Consider the following 22,458-nt stretch of genomic DNA (forward strand, 5'->3'; position numbering starts at 1 on the left):
GTAGAGTATACTATACTCCGTTTCACCTTATGTTGTACCGCAGAGAAGGCTAGAAGCGCAAGCTCATAGCGTTGGGAGCTGCTCTTAACGCACGAGAGCTTGTGCCGCCGAGATGTGGCCTAGAGCAAGGAGCTCGCCCTTGTACCTATTACTGCGGTACATCATAAGGTGAAACAGAGCATAGATTGGATCCCTACCCAGGGATCCTGGGTTCAATCCCCACCCCTGTCCGTTTGGATCTGGATGAGCATCGTTCCCAGGGGTTTCCGGGAAAAGATGGCACGCTTGTGCCGTAGAATCAATAATCCCCAGACAGACATGGAGCAGTGCGGCACAAAACACAAAACCAAATATGCTGAGTGTGCCGTCGGAGTGGTTTATGAAATTCCGCTGACTTGCGGCTCCGTGTACATCGGCCAGACTCGCAGATGTGTCAATGATCGTGCACGGGAACATGCGTCAGCTATGAGAGCAAGCCCGTCTGGTAATCTAGCTGTTCATTGTAGTCGCTGCCCGTGCTCACCAGTTCTGCATGATGTGAAGGTTCTGGCGAAATACAAAGATAAAATATGCCGAGAAGTGCACGAGGCGTTTGAGATTAGAGCAAAGGGAGATGAATGCGTTAGCGAGCCTTCCCTTGCCCTCTCAGGGAAAGAGTTTGATTTTATCAAGAGGTCTTCTGGATTGATGGGATGAATAGGCGTTTTTAACGGCCTATATATTATGTGTTTTTTTTCCTAAATAAACTTTAGTTGCGAGTGCGCCTCGTCCTGTTTACTCTCGTCTTTGTCCTGTCGTTTTTTGGCGCTGTAAATACTGATCATGAACCAACTAGCCCAAATTTCTACTTTGCTGCGTTTCCGCAGGATTTGAAATTAGGGGGGGGGGGGGGGGGGGGGGGGGGGGCATAGACCGCGGGCGCGTAGATGCGCTCCGATAAGAAACCGAAATCTAGAAACGCGTCCAAATGAGGCGTTTTTGCAGAACGCCGTAAAATCCTGCCCCGGCGTTACATCCTTCTAAAGAGAGTTAATTTGGTGGTTTTCGATGATGCTCTACAAGTTTCTAATTGGAACCGCATGTCTATTTTTACTAATTAAAAAGTTAATTCACGAATTCTAATTAATTAGCCGACTTATCTCAAAGATTAGCCACCCACATAATGTCCGCCTGGCCGTATAACGCACCTGCGCAAGTCGCATAAGTGTAGCTTTCACGGCTTTTTTAAAACAAATCTGAAAGAATAAAAAAAAAAAAAATGAAAGCCGTTTACAAATCCCTGTAACGCCGAATTGGAGCGCAGCTCTTGAGGAGGAGTAGGGAAGGGTACTGAGGGGGGTCACGTCACCTGCGGGTAGTCACGTGACCCCGCCGGGGTCACGTGATCTCGGGGGGGGGGGGGGGGGGGGGGGGGTCACGTGACCGCGGGAGGGGGGTCACGTAACCGCGGGGGGGGGGGGGGGGGGGGTCACGTGACCTAAGCACGTGCTTCCTTGAGTAACAATATGACAATGGTAAAACACACATGTTCAGAGGTGGAAGCAAGCTTCAGCCTTTTGGAACAAATCTGGGAGCAGCCAAAATGTTCCCTTGGAGCACCTTTGGAGCAGTAAAAGTTCAACTTTGGAGCAGCTCAGGAGCAACAAAAATCGAGTTTCATAGCAGTATAAGCAAATCTTGGAGCTGCTTGGTGCCATAAGCACAGATGTGTTATTAAAAATACAAAAATAAATATAAATAAAAAAGCATCTCCATGAGACGTTCCAGAACCATTTCCAAACATGACCTTTCCTTAAATATATTCCAGCCCTTAGCAAAAAAGATATTTGAATGGCTGCCATTGAGAACTGTTCTGGTGGTAGTGGGTTGGTTCTTCTCATAGATTTACAATAGTAGGCATAAACAACTAAAGAAAAACAACTTAAGCCTCATGAAAACAAGACATTTTCACTGTTTAACAACCCAAGTCGCATGTTCCATAAATTAAAAACAAAACCATTTCAAGCTGCAATAGTATGGTATAAAATAATGTCCAGTACTGAATACAGTTCATTAGGAAATACACGTGTTTCAGGTCCCTGTTTAGCAAAGAAAAGTATTCCAATACTCTGAACAGAGTGCAAATCAAAAGTATTCCAATGCTCAACAGTGTACAAATCTACTCTATCTGATAAAAGTACAAATTTCATGATACCATTCCTGTTTATACAACGCACTTAATTAACCCTTACTAAAAGAAGCATCACTGACTAAATAAAAACAAAAAAAGCTTGATTAGGAGTTTAATGAAAAAAATTGACTGACAAAACTACCAAGTAAGACCATAAAACGGAAGGTTTTTCTTAAGTCAGGAACGCAAGTTTGTCTGCTGCTTGCACAGGGGTTGCGTGACGTCAAAACGCCAAGCTCTTATTGGCTGATTAAAAAAAAAAAAAAAAATGGGGGGTATACCTCAAGGCATTTAGCATTGAGGTCTACCCACTATCATTTCAATCAAAACCAATCAGAGCTCAGCGTGGTTCTGAAGTCACCGCATCTCCTGTGCAAAAGGCAGATGAATTGCTCTCCGCATTGCTTGGATGCGTTCTAGCACAACGGTTTAGAATTCGCTTCGCTCAGCAGCACATTCCCACTGTTCTCCTCGTCCTCCCGCCGGCTCGCTGTTTGGGTGTCAACGGGTGTATTCGCCACGTACGTTATTTACAAGAAACTCTACAGATGATCGAGGCAACCACTTATCGCTTTTATATGTTACGTTTACGACACGAATGAGGAATGCGGAAGCAGTCTCAGCAAAAGCACCTCCTCCTCCTCCACGTCGAAGGAGGAGGAGGAGAGGGGGGCACTACAAGCTACGTGAAACGGAAACTCTTCAACTTTAAAGTTTAACTTTTCCCTCACCACAGTCTCGGGTTTTAAACATCATGATTAACTATCACCAGCTCGCTTGTGCACCCACTGTCCTTTCGTTACTGATACTTAGGGTTGTCAGTTCGCCTGTGCACCCACTGTCCTTTCGTTACTGATACTTAGGGTTGTCAGTTTTCGGGTAAAACCCGATCTTATCCGATTTTTACACCCCGAACATGTTTCAGGAGAATCGGGTTAAACCCGATTTCTTCCCGAATTCCAAAACCACATCACAAACCTTTTTATTTTTACGCACGGAGTTTCCTGTGCAGACACGCTAGCTAACCAACCGCCCAAACACCATGACATTCTACGGGGCCTCGGAGAGACATTTCCGTCCCGCCACGCAGCTTCGGCCCTGCTGCACGCAGCTTGTGAAATGCAAGATCAATCCCCCTTCAACCGCTCAGGTGTCGAAGCCCAGCAGGGTCTCTCGGGTAGCATGGCCATCTCGCTGGCGTCCAACTTTTCTCACGGACAACGTCCGAGCCAGGCAGTCGCGTAAACAGATCGGGACAATTGAACAGGTTTATTCTATAGCGAAATATCTGATTGAAGACGACCGTCCCTCCAACGGTCGGGGTTTTTGTTGACACACGAGGGAGGAGGATTCCGTGGGCGGTGCTTCCCTTGAAGCGGCCGACGGCAATCGGAGTTGGAAAGCCCCGATGTCCTCCCGATTATCAGCTTGAAACAGACCCCCAATTTTAACGCGTTAGCGTTAAAGAGCTCGTATTTTGCTCCAATACAAAAAAAAAGTATTACTAAGTACATTTGTAAATTCAACCCGAAAAAACCCGAATTTCGGAATGTTTCCACAAAGAACCCGATTTCTCCCCGATTATCAGCTTGAAAAGTAGCACCTGATTTGCAACTAAGAAAAAAGGAAAAAAAAAAAATGATGCATCACTACACCACAGGATGAATCAGTGTTTATTAATGTGAAAGAACGTGCGAAAAAACAAATACGAAAAGGAAAGGAGAGAGACTGGTAAATGCACCAAACCCCACCAAATCAGATCGGAAAATCGCAAAGCATTCACTTGTCGTGGCCGCGGTCCACGAGGTCCATCAACATTCCGTCGACGTCCGGGCTGTCGTCCTCCTGCGAAAAAGCCCAGACACAACTGAAGCCTCCGCAACAACCCCTCGACCAGAGCCACTAGGTAGGCTGCACTTTTGGTGCTTAAAACCCAAGTTACCCAAGTTTTATCGATTAACACGCTGGCACACTGGTACCGTCCATCGGGCAGCCCTGGTACACTTCTGACCGGCGTATGTATTTTTAGAACTCGTTAGCAATCATTCTTTCACTGTAGGATTGAAATACATTATAAATGACTATTGTCCACAAACAGTGCACAAAGCACTGTTTTGCAAGCAAGAACAAGCTGCAAGAACCACCAGCCTAGTTATACACAGGTTGGAAGTGTTCCGGGTCTACCCGACAGCGACAGACGGCGGCACTGCGCCAGCGTGTTAGGCGGTGACACAGTTCACAGTCAAACACAAATGTGCGACCAAATACCCGGAACCCTACCGTAGACGGCCTCGCAACCAAATTGCATAGCACAATTACTTCCGGTTAATGCAAAAACTTTGGTTGTCCCGCTATGTTTTCAATGCATTTATAAGCTGCATAATTCAAACAGCATTTTTGCTTAAAGGGGCGATGCAACAATTTTTGTACTTTGCGCAAATACCGCTTAGAAGGGATCCCCAACGTTAATGACCTATGAAACACGGACTTGTTTTTCGCCCCACGCAATAGAAGTCCCCAAAAAAAATTGAAGAAAAACGAGCAGCGTTCATTCCCTCAACTCGCAGCCAGATCCGGAGCCAATTATATGCCGTCAATGTTGATCATAGCCACGCGCTGGGGTTGGCAAAGCACAGGGCACGCGCTGAGTTCTAGATATTGTTATGGCTCGGCTATTGTCGTCGTTGCAGCGATTGGCTGCAACGACGAACCGCATTCAAATCCCCACGTTACGTCATCATATTTTGCAAAGGAGAGATTGAATGAAAATGATCGCTTTTGTCCTTGAAATTACACCGCAACAAAGGAGTTTCTTGGCCAGTGGCATTGTGTGCGAGTAGCCTTGAGCCCCACTAGTGCCAGTAAGCACATGTAAAGTGAAAAACATTCCAATTGAGTATCATTGCACCGCTCCTTTAAATCATACCATTTGTTCTTTACGGCGGGTTACTCCCTTTGAGTGCGCTGCTCACCGAGCACCTGTGTACTGTGGGAAAGCAATACCCACGAAGCTCGCTGTCACTGCTCTTCCGCAGTACGAGGGTGCTCGGCAAGAAGCACACTCGATGGGACTAATCCAACCGCGATTATGCAAGCAGAACTGTGCTGACAATGTGCTTTCATTATTTATGCTTGTGTATTTTTATGTTTCGGAGGGGTTAAAGTCGAGACTAAAGAAAAAATATTTCCGTATAGCAAGCAGATTTATAAATTCCATCGATCAGGATTAATTTTATGTAAAATCTGTCATTTACATACTGCCCCAATTGGACTTGGACTTCCTGAGGCCACAGTTCATAGATATAGTTATATTAAAACTAACTGAGCTTAGAAGTGGACAAGTGCAAGGTTGGGAACAACCTTCACAAGTTCAGCTGAATTTTCCTTTAAGCATGTACTACATAACAGTAGTAAAAGGCTCAGAGAAACTATTCAATATTAGATTAAAAAATAATTGGCCAAAACCACTATTCGCTTTACACTTCACCAATGTTTGATGTGTGTGTCTGCTTATAAATAGGCCTGTGTAAGTGTAAAAAATCTGCTTGGTATGTGTAGCTATTCCTAGAGCAAATCGCTACTTTGCCTCACATCATATTTGGATGAATTTCTTATCATTCAAACTTCTGATATTTCAAACTAGAGTCTGTGGCTTCCTCGAGTTTAAATTAATGAGAGTAGACTACAATGATTAGAGCCCTGCGGACTAACCTTGCTCTCCACGGCGCAAACCTCGTGCGGAGCCGACGCCTCCTTGGCGACGATGGCCTCCTTGGCGATGATGGCCTCGGCGGCAGCCTCGTCCAGGACCTCCGCTTCCCGCAGCGCCTCTTCCGCAGCCTCCTCGTGGTTCTCCAACACGACACACACACTCTCACCCTCCACATAGTCCGCCTCGGCCTCGCGGCTCTCGACCTGCTCCAACGTCGACGTCGACGCAATGTGGAGCGTCGTGACGTCGGAGTCACCGCAGACCGCTTCCGCTCGGTCCTCCTTCGCGACGTCTCCGTCGACAATCGTGTCGACCGCCGCCGCTTCTTCCCCCACGACTCCGGATGCGGGGTCGACTTCAGATGCGACTTGCTCCGCGTCCGAGCTGGCGCGTTCCTCCATTGCGTCGTCGCTCTTTCCGTGGTTCTGCGCTTCGTCGCTCTCCAACTCTATCAGCTCCGCATGGGGCTCCGGCTCTTCTTCTGCCTCCATGTAGTCGCCTTCTTCGTCGTCTTCGTCAAAGTCCTCCTCGTCAGAGCACTCTTCGTCTTCCGTGCTGTCTTCCGCGTTGACATACTTCGGGGCGCGGCCGGCGACGTTGGCCGGCGTGGCCGCGGCGTTGAGCGGGTGGTGGGCGTTGTTTCCCTGGCCGTTGACCCTGGGGCCCTGCAGCGTTCTCGAGTCTCGGCCGTGGCCCCGCAGCTCGAGGTAGTCTTCGTCAGCATCCGAGAGCAGTTCCTCTTCGTCGCTGAGAGCTTGGTACACGTTGCTGCAGAGATTTGGACATTTTTAATGCTACCCGCTGAAGATACGCTAGCCTCGTGCGTGTTCGTCAGACCATGGAAAGCAAACTTGCTAAAGGTGGGCCGGATGGCACTGAGTGCACAAACTAAATCCTGAAAAGTGAGGAGTTTCAAAGGAGAACTCTAGCCACCGACAGCTCAAGAAATACGAGACACTGCCAGCCCCAAGCGTCTTATCATCGCTACACGGTCAGTGAGATCGTGACACCAGCAAGAATGCTAAAGAACGAATTGCGGAGCAAAAAGCACAAAGATAACCCCGCATTTCTCAAGTTGTCGGCGATGGCTAAGCACGGCGGAACGACTGAACGCAGGGTAAACTTTCTGGCAACAGAACGGGCCTTGACGACAAACGGCACGGCCACTCTCGAAGCAAACGGGTAATACTTTGGTCGCCGACAGAATTAGAACGACAGGCAGTCCTTCAGTTGTCTTGCCTCGAGCGTGAGCCCTGCCATTTTCATCCAGTGGGCGACCGTAGACCCTTTTTATGTTCCCAAGCCCTCTCGTTTCTCAGGGGACTTCCGGTCGCTCCGTTTTGGCAGGCCTTCCGAGCCCGTTGACGTTTCTATTCCTGGGACTGTGAAGTTTAACAGAAATCATTATGTTGGTGATTTAGCGAGGTCCTTAGGCTGTGCTATTCAACATATAAAAGAGGATTGGTCGTCTGATGTGTGTATCACGAATTCTCCAACAAATCTCTTGCCAACCAGTCCTTTAGCCAACTACCTGAAAAAACTGTCCATAAAATATTGCACGAACGCTGCAAGCGGCGCTATGGTGGGGATTGTTTGATTTCTCATTTGACCGGAAGTTTGCACCTCCTTTCGGTGCTTTCATAAAAAGGGTTTATACAAGAGAGGTGGGGCACGCACCCGGGGTCCCTCTTAGCCGCCCTGTAGGGGGTCAAGACCCTCCTCTTCTGGGGGAGCACCATCATCGGCGTGGGCACTGGCGTGGGCACTGGTGTGGCCGGCGGCGTGGTCTGGGTGCCTGCAGGGGCAGCAGTCTTGACCGCTGTCTGGCAGGCGGCGTCCCTCAGCCTCCAGGGGGCCCTGTTGCAGCGCAGGGGCTCTGCGGGGGCTGCTTCCTGCCTGAAGGCGGACCCCCGTGGGTGCATTGCCAGGCTGCAGCAAGCCAGGCCCTGACGGCACAACTCAGCAACCTGAAATGCCCACACAAGGGGTCGTTCGTTCTCTGTTGGGCAAGTTTCAAGCGAAACGGACTCTGGACGAGACAATAAAAAGATTGACCGCAAACTTTACGAGAGACTCCCGTCGAAGGGACAGTGAACTGGGGGCCGGGGGCAGAAAACCGGATGACCTGCAGCATTTTTTAAACACATATTGTGCTTTATGGGGCATTTCCCATAAGAAAATTGTCATGAACAAGCGTCATAACGACCGTCATGCTCACTCTTCATCTGACATACAAAGTGCCAAATAGAAAATTTTAGAATCGAATATAAATAGTATTAGAAATACACAATTCTTATTCAATATTTCAAATATCTGTTCACCCTTAGCAAAAGGTCAGACATGCAACCCTGCTGAAGACGCATGAAATTGCCATTAACACGACCATCCAAGCTATCTTGAAAATCCTGGCATGCACTCTGTTGGCAAAGTTTGCGCGTCGACAGATTGCTCTGCTCTGCTCCCTTCCGAGAGAAGATACTACAGTGACTCTGGGGCCCCCCACCTGGATGCAGGAGTCCCTCTGACCGGCACTGAAGAGTCGCACGGTGCAGCTCAGTGTGGGGGGACAGCCCGGGTGTGGGTGGACCAGCAGGGTCAGCAGTAGTGCGTACAGGGCCTGACGGCAGGACGGGGAGTGGTAGGGCTGGCACAGAGCGTCGAGTGACCCCTGCTGCAGCTGCTGCTGAATCCGCAGCAAGAGGTGAATTACGCTGCTCTGCACCTCCTGCCCACGAGAGGAGAAATTGTTAGCTCAATGCCCACGGGTACTATGGCTCCTAAAAAGAACATCCAACTGCCGAGACATCTCCAAACTATAGTTATTTACAAAAGCATAATGTGCATAGTGAAAGTGAATAGGTGCCACAAACAGATATGAAGTTCCAAAGCCGGTAAGGAACTGTCGAAACAAACTTCCACAAAATTGCGCCGCCTCAGTCGTTGTCAGGAATCAATGCCACGTCGTTTTCTACCGCAGTTTCTTTCGGCTTGTGGTGGCACCACGACGCGGCACACAATCAGCATTTAAAGCGTCCGAAACTGCGAAACTTGGACCTTCAAAACCCTCGACAGCTTTGAACTGCATAATATTGAGCCTTGACGGGGTTCGAATTTGAGTATTCCAGTACTTCTCAAGCTTGAGGCTTGCATGGCACGCAACATCTCCGGTGGAAAAGTTAGCTCTGGTGGTGCTGATGATACTGATTTTGTTCATAGGTAGTGCTGATGGTGCTGATTTTTTTTTATAGACGTTATAGAAGGCAGACAAGGAAGCAGAACGGCTCACCCGCAGGGCATCAGGCTCCATCACAGTTCCGTACGTAGAGATCAAAGCCGAGAGAGCTAGGAAGAAGAAAGACATACATTTAATAAAACTTGTCACTCGCTCACATACAGCCGACTCACAGTCGACTGTATGTTTACAGTCTACTCTCATTAATTCAAACTTTCCCATCCTATGCATTTATGGGAGGAAACTCCTGATAGTTCGAACTTTGCTTTGTATTCGAACAGATTTTTGGCCCCCCTCGAATTTGAATTAACGAGATTTGACTGTATAGTGAAACTTCATTAACATGAATGCCCATACATCGGTTCTTCTCGTCTCCTATACTTCCTAAAGAGTTTTGATGTATCTTCTCTATATAGTTTTGACAAGTTCTGAAAACACTAACACTGTAGATAAGTGCAGATTTCTTTTTCAGGTTGGTTGTCACTTGACTGCGACTGGCTGCGCTGCCAATAACGACCTTGGCAATGGACTAGTTCCATAAAGCCCTGCATGCAACACGGCGCGCGTTGCACTCTGGGAACTAGTTGGCCAGGCAGGAGGGTGGCATGGTTTCGGTTTCGATCGACACGTCAACAAGAGACTGTTTTTTGGTCCCGAGAGCGTCATTTGTGGTCTCTAAACTGACCTAAATGGCCAGACCTCGAAGCTTTAGCACAAGCCCGAGACGTATAGCTTGTCTTAACACATGCTTGTTGTATTTTTGTACTTGAGCCTTCCTGTTGGCGCTCTAATCGAGGTATGTGGACGAGCCAGTGCTGGGAGTCTCGACGCTGCGAAGCTCGGGTGCTCGGGGATCTTGCTTGTGTACGAATCAACAAGCTGTAGCAAACAATAAGTATGCATACATCGAACTCGCGCCTTCACATTAGTGTTGTTGATCAGGAAGTTTGTTCGCTTCGTGAGTCCATAGACGAAAAATTTCTTTTTGAAATTACTGTTTTTCTTAATGTGCCTGACTATGCGAGGTAAAACTCAGAGGTGCAATTGAAAAGCTCAATTTTAACACACTTCTTATCTCTTATCTGTACTGACCCGCAGCACTGCACGAAGTGAAGTCTCCACCCGCTTGCATTTCACTAATATTCAACATCGCGTATGCGCATAAAGTTATCCTGCAATCATATAGGCACATTCGCGCATACAGACCGTCTTAAGAATGTAAAAGTCGAGCACTTGTGTGAAGAATGTCGCACCGTTCGCCGGAAGTGCGTCAGACGGGCATGAACCCCTCTGCGCACCGCATTGGGGTTCATGCCCCTCCGGCGCACGGTGCGACATTCTTCAGACAAGTGCTCGAACGAATTCAAAGCGCATTTGACGGTTGCTAATGGCCATAATATTTGTTATGTGTTTGCTTTCTTCCTGCCTGAGTATGCCGAGATAATTTCAGACACACCGTTCCCGGCACAGATCTCGGGCGTCAGTAAAAGCTCGTCCAAAAAGGCTTAGCGAGGAGTAGGGGACGCTTGTTAGGGCCTCCGTCGTAGCTAGCCGATCTCAGCGTTTGCGAAAAGTTAATCTTCTATCAGCATAAAATTTGAGTGGGAGATATATGATGACACGAGGAAGACATCATAGTAACGTTTGTGCAGTAGTGAGGTCGAATTTATTGCGTTTCATTAGAAGTTCATGCGTAAACGCTGGCCTCAACTTTGATACCCAGTGAGGATGCGGCTTGCTTTTCGCCCAATGAAGTAACAAGAAGCGGACGTTTGGCAAACAAAATGCGTGTAAGGCTCCAGACGAACAAATTTCAGTTGTAGTTCACTGGTACTAGACGGGATTACTGACATTGAGCTCAAAGATGTAATCGTGGGGTGAGGTGACTAAGCCACGACTTACTACGTTCGCATACGCACGCACAATATCCGGTGTTTCGGGAACCACGGAAAGTGCAACGGTCTTCGTTTTTGTATCGCTCGAGAATGAGTGTATAGCACGTTCGCGAAAAGTCAGATAATCGAAAACGCAAGCAGCGCGTTCGGTCGCGGCGTCATAGCATGAGATGAAGCTGCTCTGTCGAAACCGAAACTGAGTGGCCAACTAGTTCCCAGAGTGCACTGCGTGGTACTTCGCCGCGATGGGGCGCGTCGGTTTTGGAAGAAGTCCATTGAAATTTGCGCACAAAAATGTCCCCAGACGAGAAGACACAGAATGCCTCTCGGAATGACCACTACCAAACGTGACAGGGAATTGTGAAGTCACAGATTGCACAATTATTTCGTGGGAACAAGGGTTCACCTTTGAGGGCTTGCTCGCACAGCTGTGCCCTGACCTCTGGCTGAAGGCTCTCCTGCACTTTCACGTGGCCTTTCCTAGACTCCTGGTGCTTGATGTTTCGAGAGCTCAGCTGCATTGGGCATGCAAGAAAGGAGGTCTGCAGAAACCCCAAGACTTCCAACTCGCAGCTCTCAAAACATTTCCAACAACCCAACAGAGAGCATGCATTCCCAAACAATTCAGGTCAGTCTTCGGCAGCAAAGGGACCAGAGACTTGGCACCGACAAAGTGGGGCACAGTAGAGTGAACTTCGCATCGGCATTTCACTAATGTGAGATGCACAAGTACCGTAAAATCTTGTAAGAATGCCCACCCAAAATGAAGTCTTTTTTGATTGACATTTATTTATTTATTGGTTTTGACATTGGTGCACAGAAGTCAGATTCCTATGAAACATGCAAACATATGGAAACCACAATAGTCATATTAGAACAGTCAGCATAATAAAACAGTCATAACAAAGTACATAAAATACACATCAGGTGTTAAAGGTAAAATAAGGCATGAAAAAAAAATCGTGCTGGACAAGGAGGTTGCATGATGTCTGAATACGATAGATTGGTGAATCCTTTAATCGCATGTCGGGGTAGAACATGTCGCACTGTCACGTGAATTTCGTTGGCACACGTAACTTTATGCTGCCCAAAAGGTCAGGTACGTCAATTACACCCTGGATAAGCTTTTGTAGAAAAGCCGCATCTCGGCAATGCCTTCGGTCATCCAAAGTGCTGAGATTCAAAATCTTAAGCAGAGAATGGTGGTCGAAGTAAAGTCTCCTGTGGAAGTATCGATCATAGACTATGCGAACCAAACGCCTTTGCACCGCTTCAATACGTCTACATTCAATCTCCGTTAAATGGTTCCACACGACAGAAGCGAATTCGAGCCTGGGCCTGACCAGAGCACAAAATAAACGTAATATGGCCTCAGGTGCTTGGAAGTGCCGAGTCAAACGGGAGATCATACCAAGCATTTTGAACCCGGTAACACAAATAGTAGTTACATGAGAACTGAACGTCAGTTTGCAATCAACTAACACCCCAAGGTCCCCGATCATATCAGTTGAAGTAATAATACAGTTTTCCAACGTGTACTTAAAATGTAAGGGATTTTTACGTCTAGTTAGCGAGATGACTTTAGTTTTGTTTATATTCAAAGGCAAACGGTTGGATGAGCACCATTGCAAAATACTCAAAACATCAGACTGTAACGCATCACAATCTTTTTCAGAACAAATACTTGAGAATAACTTAATGTCATCGGCAAATAAAAGCACTTTAGCAAACTTTACACACTTTAAAATATCATTTATGGTGAAAAACATGAAATGGGTTATCTTTGGGGATGTGACAGCAAACTTTATAAAAAAATATCAGCGATAAACACCGGGGCACCCACTAGTACAAACCACTTTCACGGGAGCTGACACCACAGATTGCAAGCACGGCAACTTTGCGTTCCGGGATGCAATAAACACGTGTCATGGGAAAGGATACCGCAGATTGCGGATGCAGCAGATTTGCATTTTATGGGGCAAAGGACACGCGGGAGTCTGCCGCAAACTCGCATCTCACAGGAACAAATACCACAAATCGCCAATGCAGCAGATTCAAATTTTGTGGTGCAATAAACGCGCGGGGACCCGCTACAAATTTTTTTGTCGCGGGAACCGATATTGCAGGTGCAGGTTGCGGACAAAAACGCGGGAACCCGCTATGAACTCACATGTTACTGGAACAGATACCGCAGACTGTGGACTCGACAGATTCGCATTTCAAGATGCAATATACACGCGGGAACAACGCAGGTCACGAGAACCAATATTGTGCGTGCAGATCACAGACAAAAATGCGGGAACCCGCTACAAACTCGCTTGTCACACAAGCCGGTATCGCAGATCGCGCGGTTGATGAGATTCCCGTCGAACATGGCACGACGTCCAACGAGAATTGGGGGGTGGGCGATGTTTCCGAATTTTTACGTTACGGATATTTAGACAAAAAAATGAGAGGGCCAATCTCTCGGGGAAGGGCATCCTTATGGGATTTTACAGTAACCATTCTATGCCACCAACATAGGTTGTCATTTCGGTACCCACTTGCTCACCATTGCATCACCAAATTCACCGAGTCAATCAACATTGTATAATGAACTTGCAACACTTCACGAAATCCTTAAAGCCGTTTGCAATTATGCGGTAAGTCCAAGCGAGCGAGTTTGCGAGTGAGTTCGCCGAGGCACGGCCACCCCCAGCTACGCCCAACTTCCCTCTCTCTTTGGGTACTGGCCCCCGGAGCTGCGCTCACCTCCACGGTGGCTGCGCCGACGGACTCGGCGTCCTGCAGCATGACTGGCAGCAGCTTGCCCAGGGAGCCTCGGAGGCCCACACCGGTCCTCATCGTCTGGAGCCACAGGCAGAGGGCCCCGTAGCCGGCCTGACGCAGCTTCCTGCCACAAGGAGCACGCCGGCAGTTGTACACAAGCCAAATGAAGAAACTTGTCTAACAATGTCTCAATTAAGCCAGTTCCATGGAGAAAGTAGAATCGTGTGTGCACCTAGAAAATGAAGCTCTCATTTATGTGCAAGAGTTTGCATGACTCTGCAACTTTTTGAGAGTGCATGTGCAATTATCAGTCTTCCATCAAACTGCAGGTGGAGACTCGTGTTTTATTGGGCCAGAAAAGACATGCCCAACAAATTCACAGCAGCCAATTCGTACAGCAGAGGGTGATTACAACCCGAAATATTTCAGCAGAGCAGCAACTTCGTCTATGGGGGAAAAAAAAAACACAACTAAAAAACAATTAACCACTGCAATAAAAAAAGACAAAGTAGTTTTAAAATTTCCTGCATCAAACCCCAAGCAGAGAATGAGCCAAAGGAAAAAGATCAATTAGCATAACGATCTGGTTTTTGATACCACAAAGAAAAATGAGGAAAGACCCCAGAAAGGTATGCTCGATGCGGCTGCCTCTACCTCATGTCGCAGGAAGAGTCCTGCCTTGTCCTTAGGATGACGTCCTCGATGAGCTCGGTGATGATTCCCGCATCTCGAAGCAGCACCTGGCGGCAGCTGAGAAAGAGCACAACTGCAAGTCATGCGCATTCACCAATGCGAAGGTCGAGTCAATGGTCACATCAGCAGTGTCACATTGCATAAGCGAAGGCTCCCACTCAATCACCATGGGCACCTCGACGCCGAGGTCTAAAATGAATGTGCGAGTAAACATTATACCAGCTTGGTCACGTTGACAGCTTGGTAAGTGCAGAATGTATGACAGGCCTTCCAGGAGGAAGGCCTACCACACATTCTGACCGCCCACCGAACATACATTCCAATTTCTGACACACGCCGTGAGACTGCGCAGCATGGCAGGAAAGGCCATGAAGTGTGCGACCGCGTTGGAGGGTTCACTTTTGTGCATTCCGAACACCGACCCTAGGTAGCTTGGTCGGCAAAGCACTTGGCTCACAATCCCAAGGCTCAAAAGAACCCCGGCCTAGTGCCGTTCACGAACCTGACGGCGGAACGATGGGAGGCCGCGTTACGCAGCGGGAACTTGAGCCCAACAGCTACTGCTGGCAACGAGAGCGGCGAAGGCGTCCAAAGTCAGTGGAGCCCCAAAATTGGGGCAGCCACCCATTGTTCTCCCTTTTTCCCTAGCCTTATTAGATTCAATAAAAGATGTTTTTAACAAACAACAACAACAATCTCAAAGTGGCAAGTTCAAATCCTGCTGGGCCCTGAAGTTTTTTGACATGGTTCCCTATGGGCATAACGCTTTTCGGTCAGTTTTTCATTACAGCCGGCTGTTACAGTAAAATGTTACAGAACTACGCAGAGACTGGCTGATGAAACTAGGGTTGTGTGAATATTCGAAATTTCGAATAGTAGTTTCACATAATAGACTATTCGATATTCGCTCGAGAAGGACTGCACTATTCGCGTTTTTCGAAGTGTTGATCGCGGTGGGTTACCCCCTTTGAGTGCGCTTCTTTCCAAGCACCAATGCACAGTGGAGAAGCAATATCAGCTGTTCCGAGCTCCGTGGGTGTTGCTTCTCCGCATTACATCGGTGCTCAATAAGAAGCGCACTAATTGGGGAAACCCGTTGCGATAAACACTAGGAAAAGTATGAATATTGCAAATGCGTGCTTGGAAGAAAAGCATAGATTCAAAGCAGGATAGTGCATCCTGCTGGCTGTATTTGGGAATAAATGGAAACTTTGTGAATGTGTATATCTATATTGTAGTAAAAGTTCCAAAATTAAACTGACTGTTATGCAAGAGTATACTATGTTAATCAGAGATGCCCTTACAACCTGCGTTCAAACATGTGCAATTATTTCTTTTTTAACTCGAGATTAAAGAAGGAATATTTTTATAGCAAGATTGGGTATAGTTGGGTACAGTTGGCCATCTCTATAGGATCCATTTTATGTCAAATCCGTCGTTTACTTGCCATCCCAAGACATCAGACCTTATGAAGACACACTTCAAAAATATAGATAAACTTAGCTTATAAATGAACAAGCGGAACACCCTTCACAAGTTCAACTGGGTTTTCGTTTAAGCTTTACACAATGATAGTCAAAGGCGTGGAAAAACTATTCGATATTCGAATCGAAAATATTCGGCCAAAACCAGTATTGACTTCGAATTCGCTTCAAACTCAAAATCCACTATTCGCACTAGACTAGATAAAACACATTTTGCGTTAAAGGGAAGCTGAAGAGGATCTCGAAAAAATCGAGTTAGAGGCGAATTCTCGCATATCTTTATCCCGTGAACTTGAATGTCACGTTTGTTTTCCCTGAAGATGTAACTGAACGCAAGAAAACGGGAAAAACCTCCGACCAGTCGTTACGTCAAACAAGAAACTTTCCGCGGCCAAGCGCGTGTCGCTCGTGTGGGCACCGGTCGTGACGTCTTTTTTTTTTTTTACCTCTTTTGAAAATAGCAAGCGTGCGTGTGCCCAGCTTTGATAGGCGCTCAAGATGCACGAGAGTGAAGATTCCAAAAACTCCCGATATGACGTCACGCTCCAAAAAGAAGGGGCTTCAGTGGCACTTTGAAAACGATTTTCTGCAGCCTCCGTGCACCAAATTGACCAATAATCTCCATATTCCTGATCTTGGAGGCTAAATGAAGGTGATTTAAGTGTTTTTCCTCAAATACAAAACCGCTTCAATTTCCCTTTAAAATATGTTCATAGCACTCACGAGGCACCAGTATCAAATGTCAAATTTGAAGGTTTTAATTACCGAACCAACAAAGGGCATCTGGCATGCCCCAGTGGAGGATTGTGTATTAATTCCGACTACCAGGGTGCAACCCCGGTAGTCGGACGACGGTTTGACGTGCAACTAAAACCTCGGAGATACGCAACAAGCATCCTTCGGACTGCCAGCCCCTCGACCGGGATTTGAACCCACCACCTGGGTACCGTATTTACTCGAGTAATAGCCGCACTATTTATAAACAAGGCCCTTACGTCTTCTTTCCCACAGAACACATATACAGCAAATCATTGCGTTGCGCGTAAATAACATAGTGAATAACCAGATAGAGAACACAATTCTTCATACAAATGCAATCTTCATAGATGGTATCTTCGCACGAAGACATTATCTATATCCTGTAAACAGCTAGAATCATGCTGTCGATCGCGATGATTGGCAATCTGTGTGCTCCGCGGAAAAACGGACCCTCCGGTTTTCTTCATAAACAGTGCGGCTATTATTCAAGTAAATACGGTATCTGTAAGACGGTGCTTTGCCTCAGAGAAGGTACCAGCAAATACATGGCAGTCAAAGCCTCCTAAACAGCTATATGCAGCAAAGCAAGCAGACGGGTACCTATCTTGAATATTTCAATTTTATACTTTTGGGAATCGTACAATATAGGACGACATGGTTACATGAACCCGAGGATTACATGATTACATGAACTGCAGATGCCAAAGAACAGCCGTTGGTATGAAAAAAAACTAAGGTAGACCATCTCTATGGCAAAGAAAGATATAGCAAAGATATAGAGTAGCTAAGCAAGGCTGAACTAGTATGCTTGATACTGCTATGGACATTTGGTATGAGCATCACCTTCTCATGAGTTGGCACAACAGCTGCACTGCTTCATATTGTATTGAAGGCAAGATGGCTGCCACCAGGTTGGCTTGCGCCGTCGCTCCAGTGCCCTAGCAATGAACAAACAGATTGGGTCAGTGGTGCAACCAAGAATTGAATAAGTACAGTACTATAGTTTCCGGACTGTAGTCCGCACCCGGTGCATAGTCCGCAAAGGGAAATTTTGGGGTCAAAAATAAATGTCTTTGCTTAGATAGCATAGTCTGAGCTTAGTGCCTAATCTGAACGTAAAAATTATCATACACAGCACACCTTGACAAATGCCTGCTGTGTTAGCTCACAAACTAGCTTGTATTAAACGTAAATCAAAATTAATATAGTCCGTTATTCATAAAATGATTCCAACTTGTCACAATAAACAATCTAGGAAAAAAAAATCCTTGTATAATCTGCACCTGTAGATAGTTCACATTGGGTAAAATTTCAACTTTTAAACATGTATAGTCTGCAGACTGCAGTCCAGAAAATATGGTGCTTGCAACATAATCCTGAAGCAAAAGAAGTTAAAAATGCAATGAATATTTCTTAACCCAGTGTTTCTCCAGTGTGCCTCTCAACTGATTTCGAAATATAATCTGTGGTTTGTTCTGCTGCAATGTGTTCTTTTTGGTACATTGGCATATCTAGAACACAGTTCTAAGCTTTTTTACATCAAACCACAGACAACAATGTCCCCGTGGCACACTCAAAGAGCCATGCATTTGTTCCCATCCTTGGAACAAACCTAGTGAATGGCTGGACAGAGGTGGTGTTTCTATCTTAAAGCTCAACACTCGTTTGCTCACCATGACTGGCATGCGAGTTTCCAGGACTCTCTGCAGCAAATGAAGGATGTCTTCGGTCGGGACACTGACTGTCTGGTGGAAGTTGCCTCTAATCAAGAGATGGAAGGGAACAAACCAAAATACAACTCATTGCCCTTGCTTACAACAAGATTGTGGAAACAACAGGGGGTGCAACACTTGCTTTCACTAGCAAAACAACGCAACCACAAAAGATGCACTTTCATGTTGAGAGCATGTTGGTGCACTAGTACCCGTGGGAAAACAAAGACATATAAAAGACAACGCCAACTTTTATACAGAGATGGCTTGTGCTTGGTTTTGAAAGCACAATGTCTCAAATGCATACCAAAGTTATAGACCAATAACAACTTTCTGCGTGTTGCCATCTTTGTCCACGAAGCTGTGGAATTAGTTCCGAGCAGCCGCTGTCTTCTGAGCATACAGCCCGGTGACTCTGCATTTTCCGCCTCAGCGATAAGCGCAGTGATCCGATTGGTCCGAGTCATTTTGGAGCAGCACTAACTCCTTTCCGGAGCAGCAGAGCAGCGTAAAGAGCTTTCAGAGGAGCACAAACACACACTTAAATTTTATTCATACCACTGTGAGGATCATATGTTAAGATTTGTGTGTTGGCATGCCCATCTAAGAGACATGCCTACTTTGCCTTCACACTTCTGTGCAACCTTTGGTTAGCATCAACGGCACAACAGGTTTGATTCCCTTAAACACACAACTAGCCATTTAGTTGCACATGAAAGCACTAGGCATGGCACCAAAGTGCTGATTGATTAATTTAAGGACAGTAGACTGCTATGAATGATTATTTTAGGTATGAAATCAAATGTAAACCAAATGGTACATTCCACTGAACTAATGCAAGAATAGAGTAATCTTGGACACGCAAATTGATGTTTCAATAAAGTTCTAAAGGTTGTAATGAAACTGAGACTCTTAATTCGGACAAAAAATCTTTTGTCATTGGCTCATGAACACCAATAACATTTTATATATTGAATTTTATAATAAGAAGGATTTGCCTGTGAACGATAAGTAGTATGCCATTTTGAAACAATCCAGCCAAACTCATTAGGTTATTCCCAAGCTTCCATCCACTGCTTCATCTAACTTAATTTTAACATAATCTATTCACTGTACCTTAAAAAAAAAAAAAAAAAAAAAAAAAAAAAAAAACTGTATAAAGGTGATAACTAAACGAGGAAGTTGAAATAAAAATAAACCTATAGAGCAGTTTATAAACGTTTTCTTGTGAGGACTCTTATTAAATCTCGAATATGAAAAAAATATGATCAGAATATTGTAGTCTATTATAAGTACTAACAGCCACAGTTTCATTTAAGAAGTTTCACTGAAAGGTAGAGTTGTTCCTCATTTCTTTTTAGGGGCGAAGCTCCTTAGGGGCTAGCCATGTCCGTATGTCCGTCCGATGTCCGGCGTCGGGTGCTCTTGCTCACGAGCACGTAAGCATGTGCTCCCGTGCTCGTGTAGGGCAAAAAAAAGAAGGAAAAACAACCGCATCTCCACGTGGTGAATGATGTTGATTGGGGCGAAGCTCTGGTGGTGCTTATCTGCGTAGACGCTGAGCCGCAGCATGCCGACCCTTTCGTTAGTTTTCATCCACGTCAGAAAGAGAATGTGTGGTATGGAACGTGGTTATATACGCATTTGAGCGTTTGATTGCAGCGTTACATGGATGAAAACGAACGAAAGGCTCGGCATGCTGCGGCTCAGCGTCTACGCAGACAAGCACCACCAGAGCTTCGCCCCAATCAACATCATTCACCACGTGGAGATGCGGTTTTTTTAACATGCCCAACTCCCGCTCTGGAGGAGTGCTTTCTTAGTCTGCGGGTCCACTGCAGTAAAGCAAGGTAAGCAAAACTGCAATGCTTACCTCACAGTTGTTGATTCACAGCAGCACACAAGTGCGCAGTGAGATGCACACTCAACAAAGCTAACAACCTGCCAGAGCAGATTACAAACATGAGAAATACTGTGAAAATTCTGGGGGAGTGCGAATATTTGAAATTTCAAATATGTTTAGAATATTTTTCTTATTCAATTCGTATTTGATTATGGCCGAACATTCAGACAATGCCCTTTGCATTTTTACATGCTATCTAGATATGTCCAGTTTTGTAGACTTAATTTTGTCCATTTTTTTTTTTAACTTATCAGCTGGAACTTTTGCCTGCTTTCATGTACAGCCGACAGGTGATTACTATACTCCGTTCCACCTTCAGTCCGAGCGCAGTGGACGCCACAAGCTATCCCAGCCGATCAGCGCCGGGAGAGAATCGCTTGACCTGCCGGCAGAGCGACACAGAGAGCTCAAGGTCGCATGACACTCTCTCAAAGCTGGATTGGCTGGGATGGCTCCTAGCATCCGCTGCGCTCGGACTGAAGGTGAAACGGAGTATAGTCAAGGTATAATATCAATATTACCAGTTGCATTGTTTAAATACTGCCTAGTCAGGTAGTTTCATTTACTTGAATTCGTTAACATAATTTTCGGTTTTGAACTTTGAACTTTATTTCAGCAACATTATGCCGAGGACACCGGACAAAAAGCTAACAGAAGCTAGGTTTTGAAGGTAATAAAACAAGTATTCGCATATTTCTTTTGTTATTTTTATTGGTACACATATTTGAAACATATGCAATATTTGAAGCTATTTTTATTTCTAATATTCATATTCAATTCATATTTGAGAATTTCAATATCCGCACACCCCTAGAAAATTCCTATTACTTTCAGTGTTTGACAAAGAGATAAAATATAATATTACATTATTTGCGGCGATAACGAAAAGTTCTGAAAATTCGCGCAAACCTACCATAACACTCAGGAGCAAAGCATAAGCTATTATATTTTCAGGATTAATAAAGTAAAATTAAGTTATCGTGCAACGTTGGCGCAAATTCCTCACATTTTGGCGAAATGTAGGAGGATGTAACAGGATAAGGACTTTGGCACAGCAATTACATCACTGTAGGTGCTGGAAAGGTTTATATGCTCCATGCTACTGAACACGACATTCTCGACAAGCCCTAGGAATAGAAAAGTCTGCGGCTCCGGTACAGTGAGTGAGGAAATTGCGTGCACAAGCCACACGTCGCTACCAGCTAAGCGTCATCTCCAAACCAGAAAGAGAATAGGCGTGTGAGGCGAGCTTAAGAAGAAGACCTCCCTTACCCGAGCATGAAGCAGATGGTGCGGATGATGCCGACGATCCTCCTCCAGCAGAGCAGGGTCCCCTGGTGGCTGTCTTCACTGCCAAGAGGCATCTCCAATGGAAGAGTGTTCATCAGCGAGCCCCTGCTCTTCACTGCACACACAGAGGGGGTGCCACTTCTCAACACGGCTGACCCGCATTCAGACTAAATTTGTTTACGCTGTTTCTGCTTGGGCACATTAGGACCTTTCTACAGGTTAGGATTCATTAGTGAAGCTAAGCTGAAGTATAATTGTGGCACTGGTACAGGCATTTCAGGTGCTTTACCACAAAAGGTTTCTACTGTGCATTAAAAATAAAAACACGTGGTGTAAAGCCTAAGATACAGGCTTGAAAAGGGGGTATATTTGGAGCACCCTTTCTGCTGCATCCCCCCCACAGTCTGTGTCTCAAGTCTAAAGTCCTAACATTGCCTTTTCCTACCAAATTGGCTCGAACAATTGCCGCGCTCTGTATGAACAAGCCCCACGTGCCTACGACTACACAAAGCGTAGAGATAACTAATTACTGCGAGTGATTACTACTCATGTGGCTCGGAAAACATCTGCTAGCCGAAATTTCCAAGTTCTAAGCCCATGAGACGTCATGGTTACTAGGCTCTAGCCGATCATGTTGCCAATCAGCAAAAGAGTAGATACAAAGGCATTGGTCATAAAGAGTTGAAGTATTTGCATATATACTGCATCTCCAGGCCACAAAGGGACCACAGAAGGGAAGAGCAGAAAAGAGATAGGAACAATATATACCGTATTTACTCGCACAATGAATGCACTCGCGTATTGAACGCACCCCTCAAGTCGGCTCTCGAAATTTCGCC

General features: G+C 45.9%; 1 protein-coding gene across 2 annotated transcripts in view; it reads right to left on the reverse strand.

Moving 5' to 3' along the window:
• Positions 1–3,824: 3,824 nt before the first annotated feature.
• The window catches only part of LOC115320768 (proline-, glutamic acid- and leucine-rich protein 1), a 34,406-nt gene continuing 15,772 nt past the window's right edge, over positions 3,825–22,458 (reverse strand). For both annotated transcript variants that reach the window (XM_040500462.2, XM_029980926.4), the window contains exons 8-18: positions 21,602–21,734; positions 18,388–18,475; positions 17,558–17,652; positions 14,433–14,528; positions 13,761–13,902; positions 11,416–11,524; positions 9,169–9,224; positions 8,386–8,607; positions 7,560–7,849; positions 5,882–6,650; positions 3,825–4,015 (exon numbers count right to left, since the gene is read on the reverse strand). In XM_040500462.2, coding sequence (XP_040356396.2) covers positions 3,950–4,015; positions 5,882–6,650; positions 7,560–7,849; positions 8,386–8,607; positions 9,169–9,224; positions 11,416–11,524; positions 13,761–13,902; positions 14,433–14,528; positions 17,558–17,652; positions 18,388–18,475; positions 21,602–21,734 — 2,066 coding nt within the window. In that variant the 3' untranslated portion in view covers positions 3,825–3,949. The remainder of the gene's footprint in view (positions 4,016–5,881; positions 6,651–7,559; positions 7,850–8,385; positions 8,608–9,168; positions 9,225–11,415; positions 11,525–13,760; positions 13,903–14,432; positions 14,529–17,557; positions 17,653–18,387; positions 18,476–21,601; positions 21,735–22,458) is intronic.

Source organism: Ixodes scapularis, unplaced genomic scaffold (genome assembly GCF_016920785.2).
Source record: "Ixodes scapularis isolate PalLabHiFi unplaced genomic scaffold, ASM1692078v2 PGA_scaffold5__190_contigs__length_132052651, whole genome shotgun sequence".
In the NCBI taxonomy this organism is placed as follows: Eukaryota; Metazoa; Arthropoda; class Arachnida; order Ixodida; family Ixodidae; genus Ixodes; species Ixodes scapularis.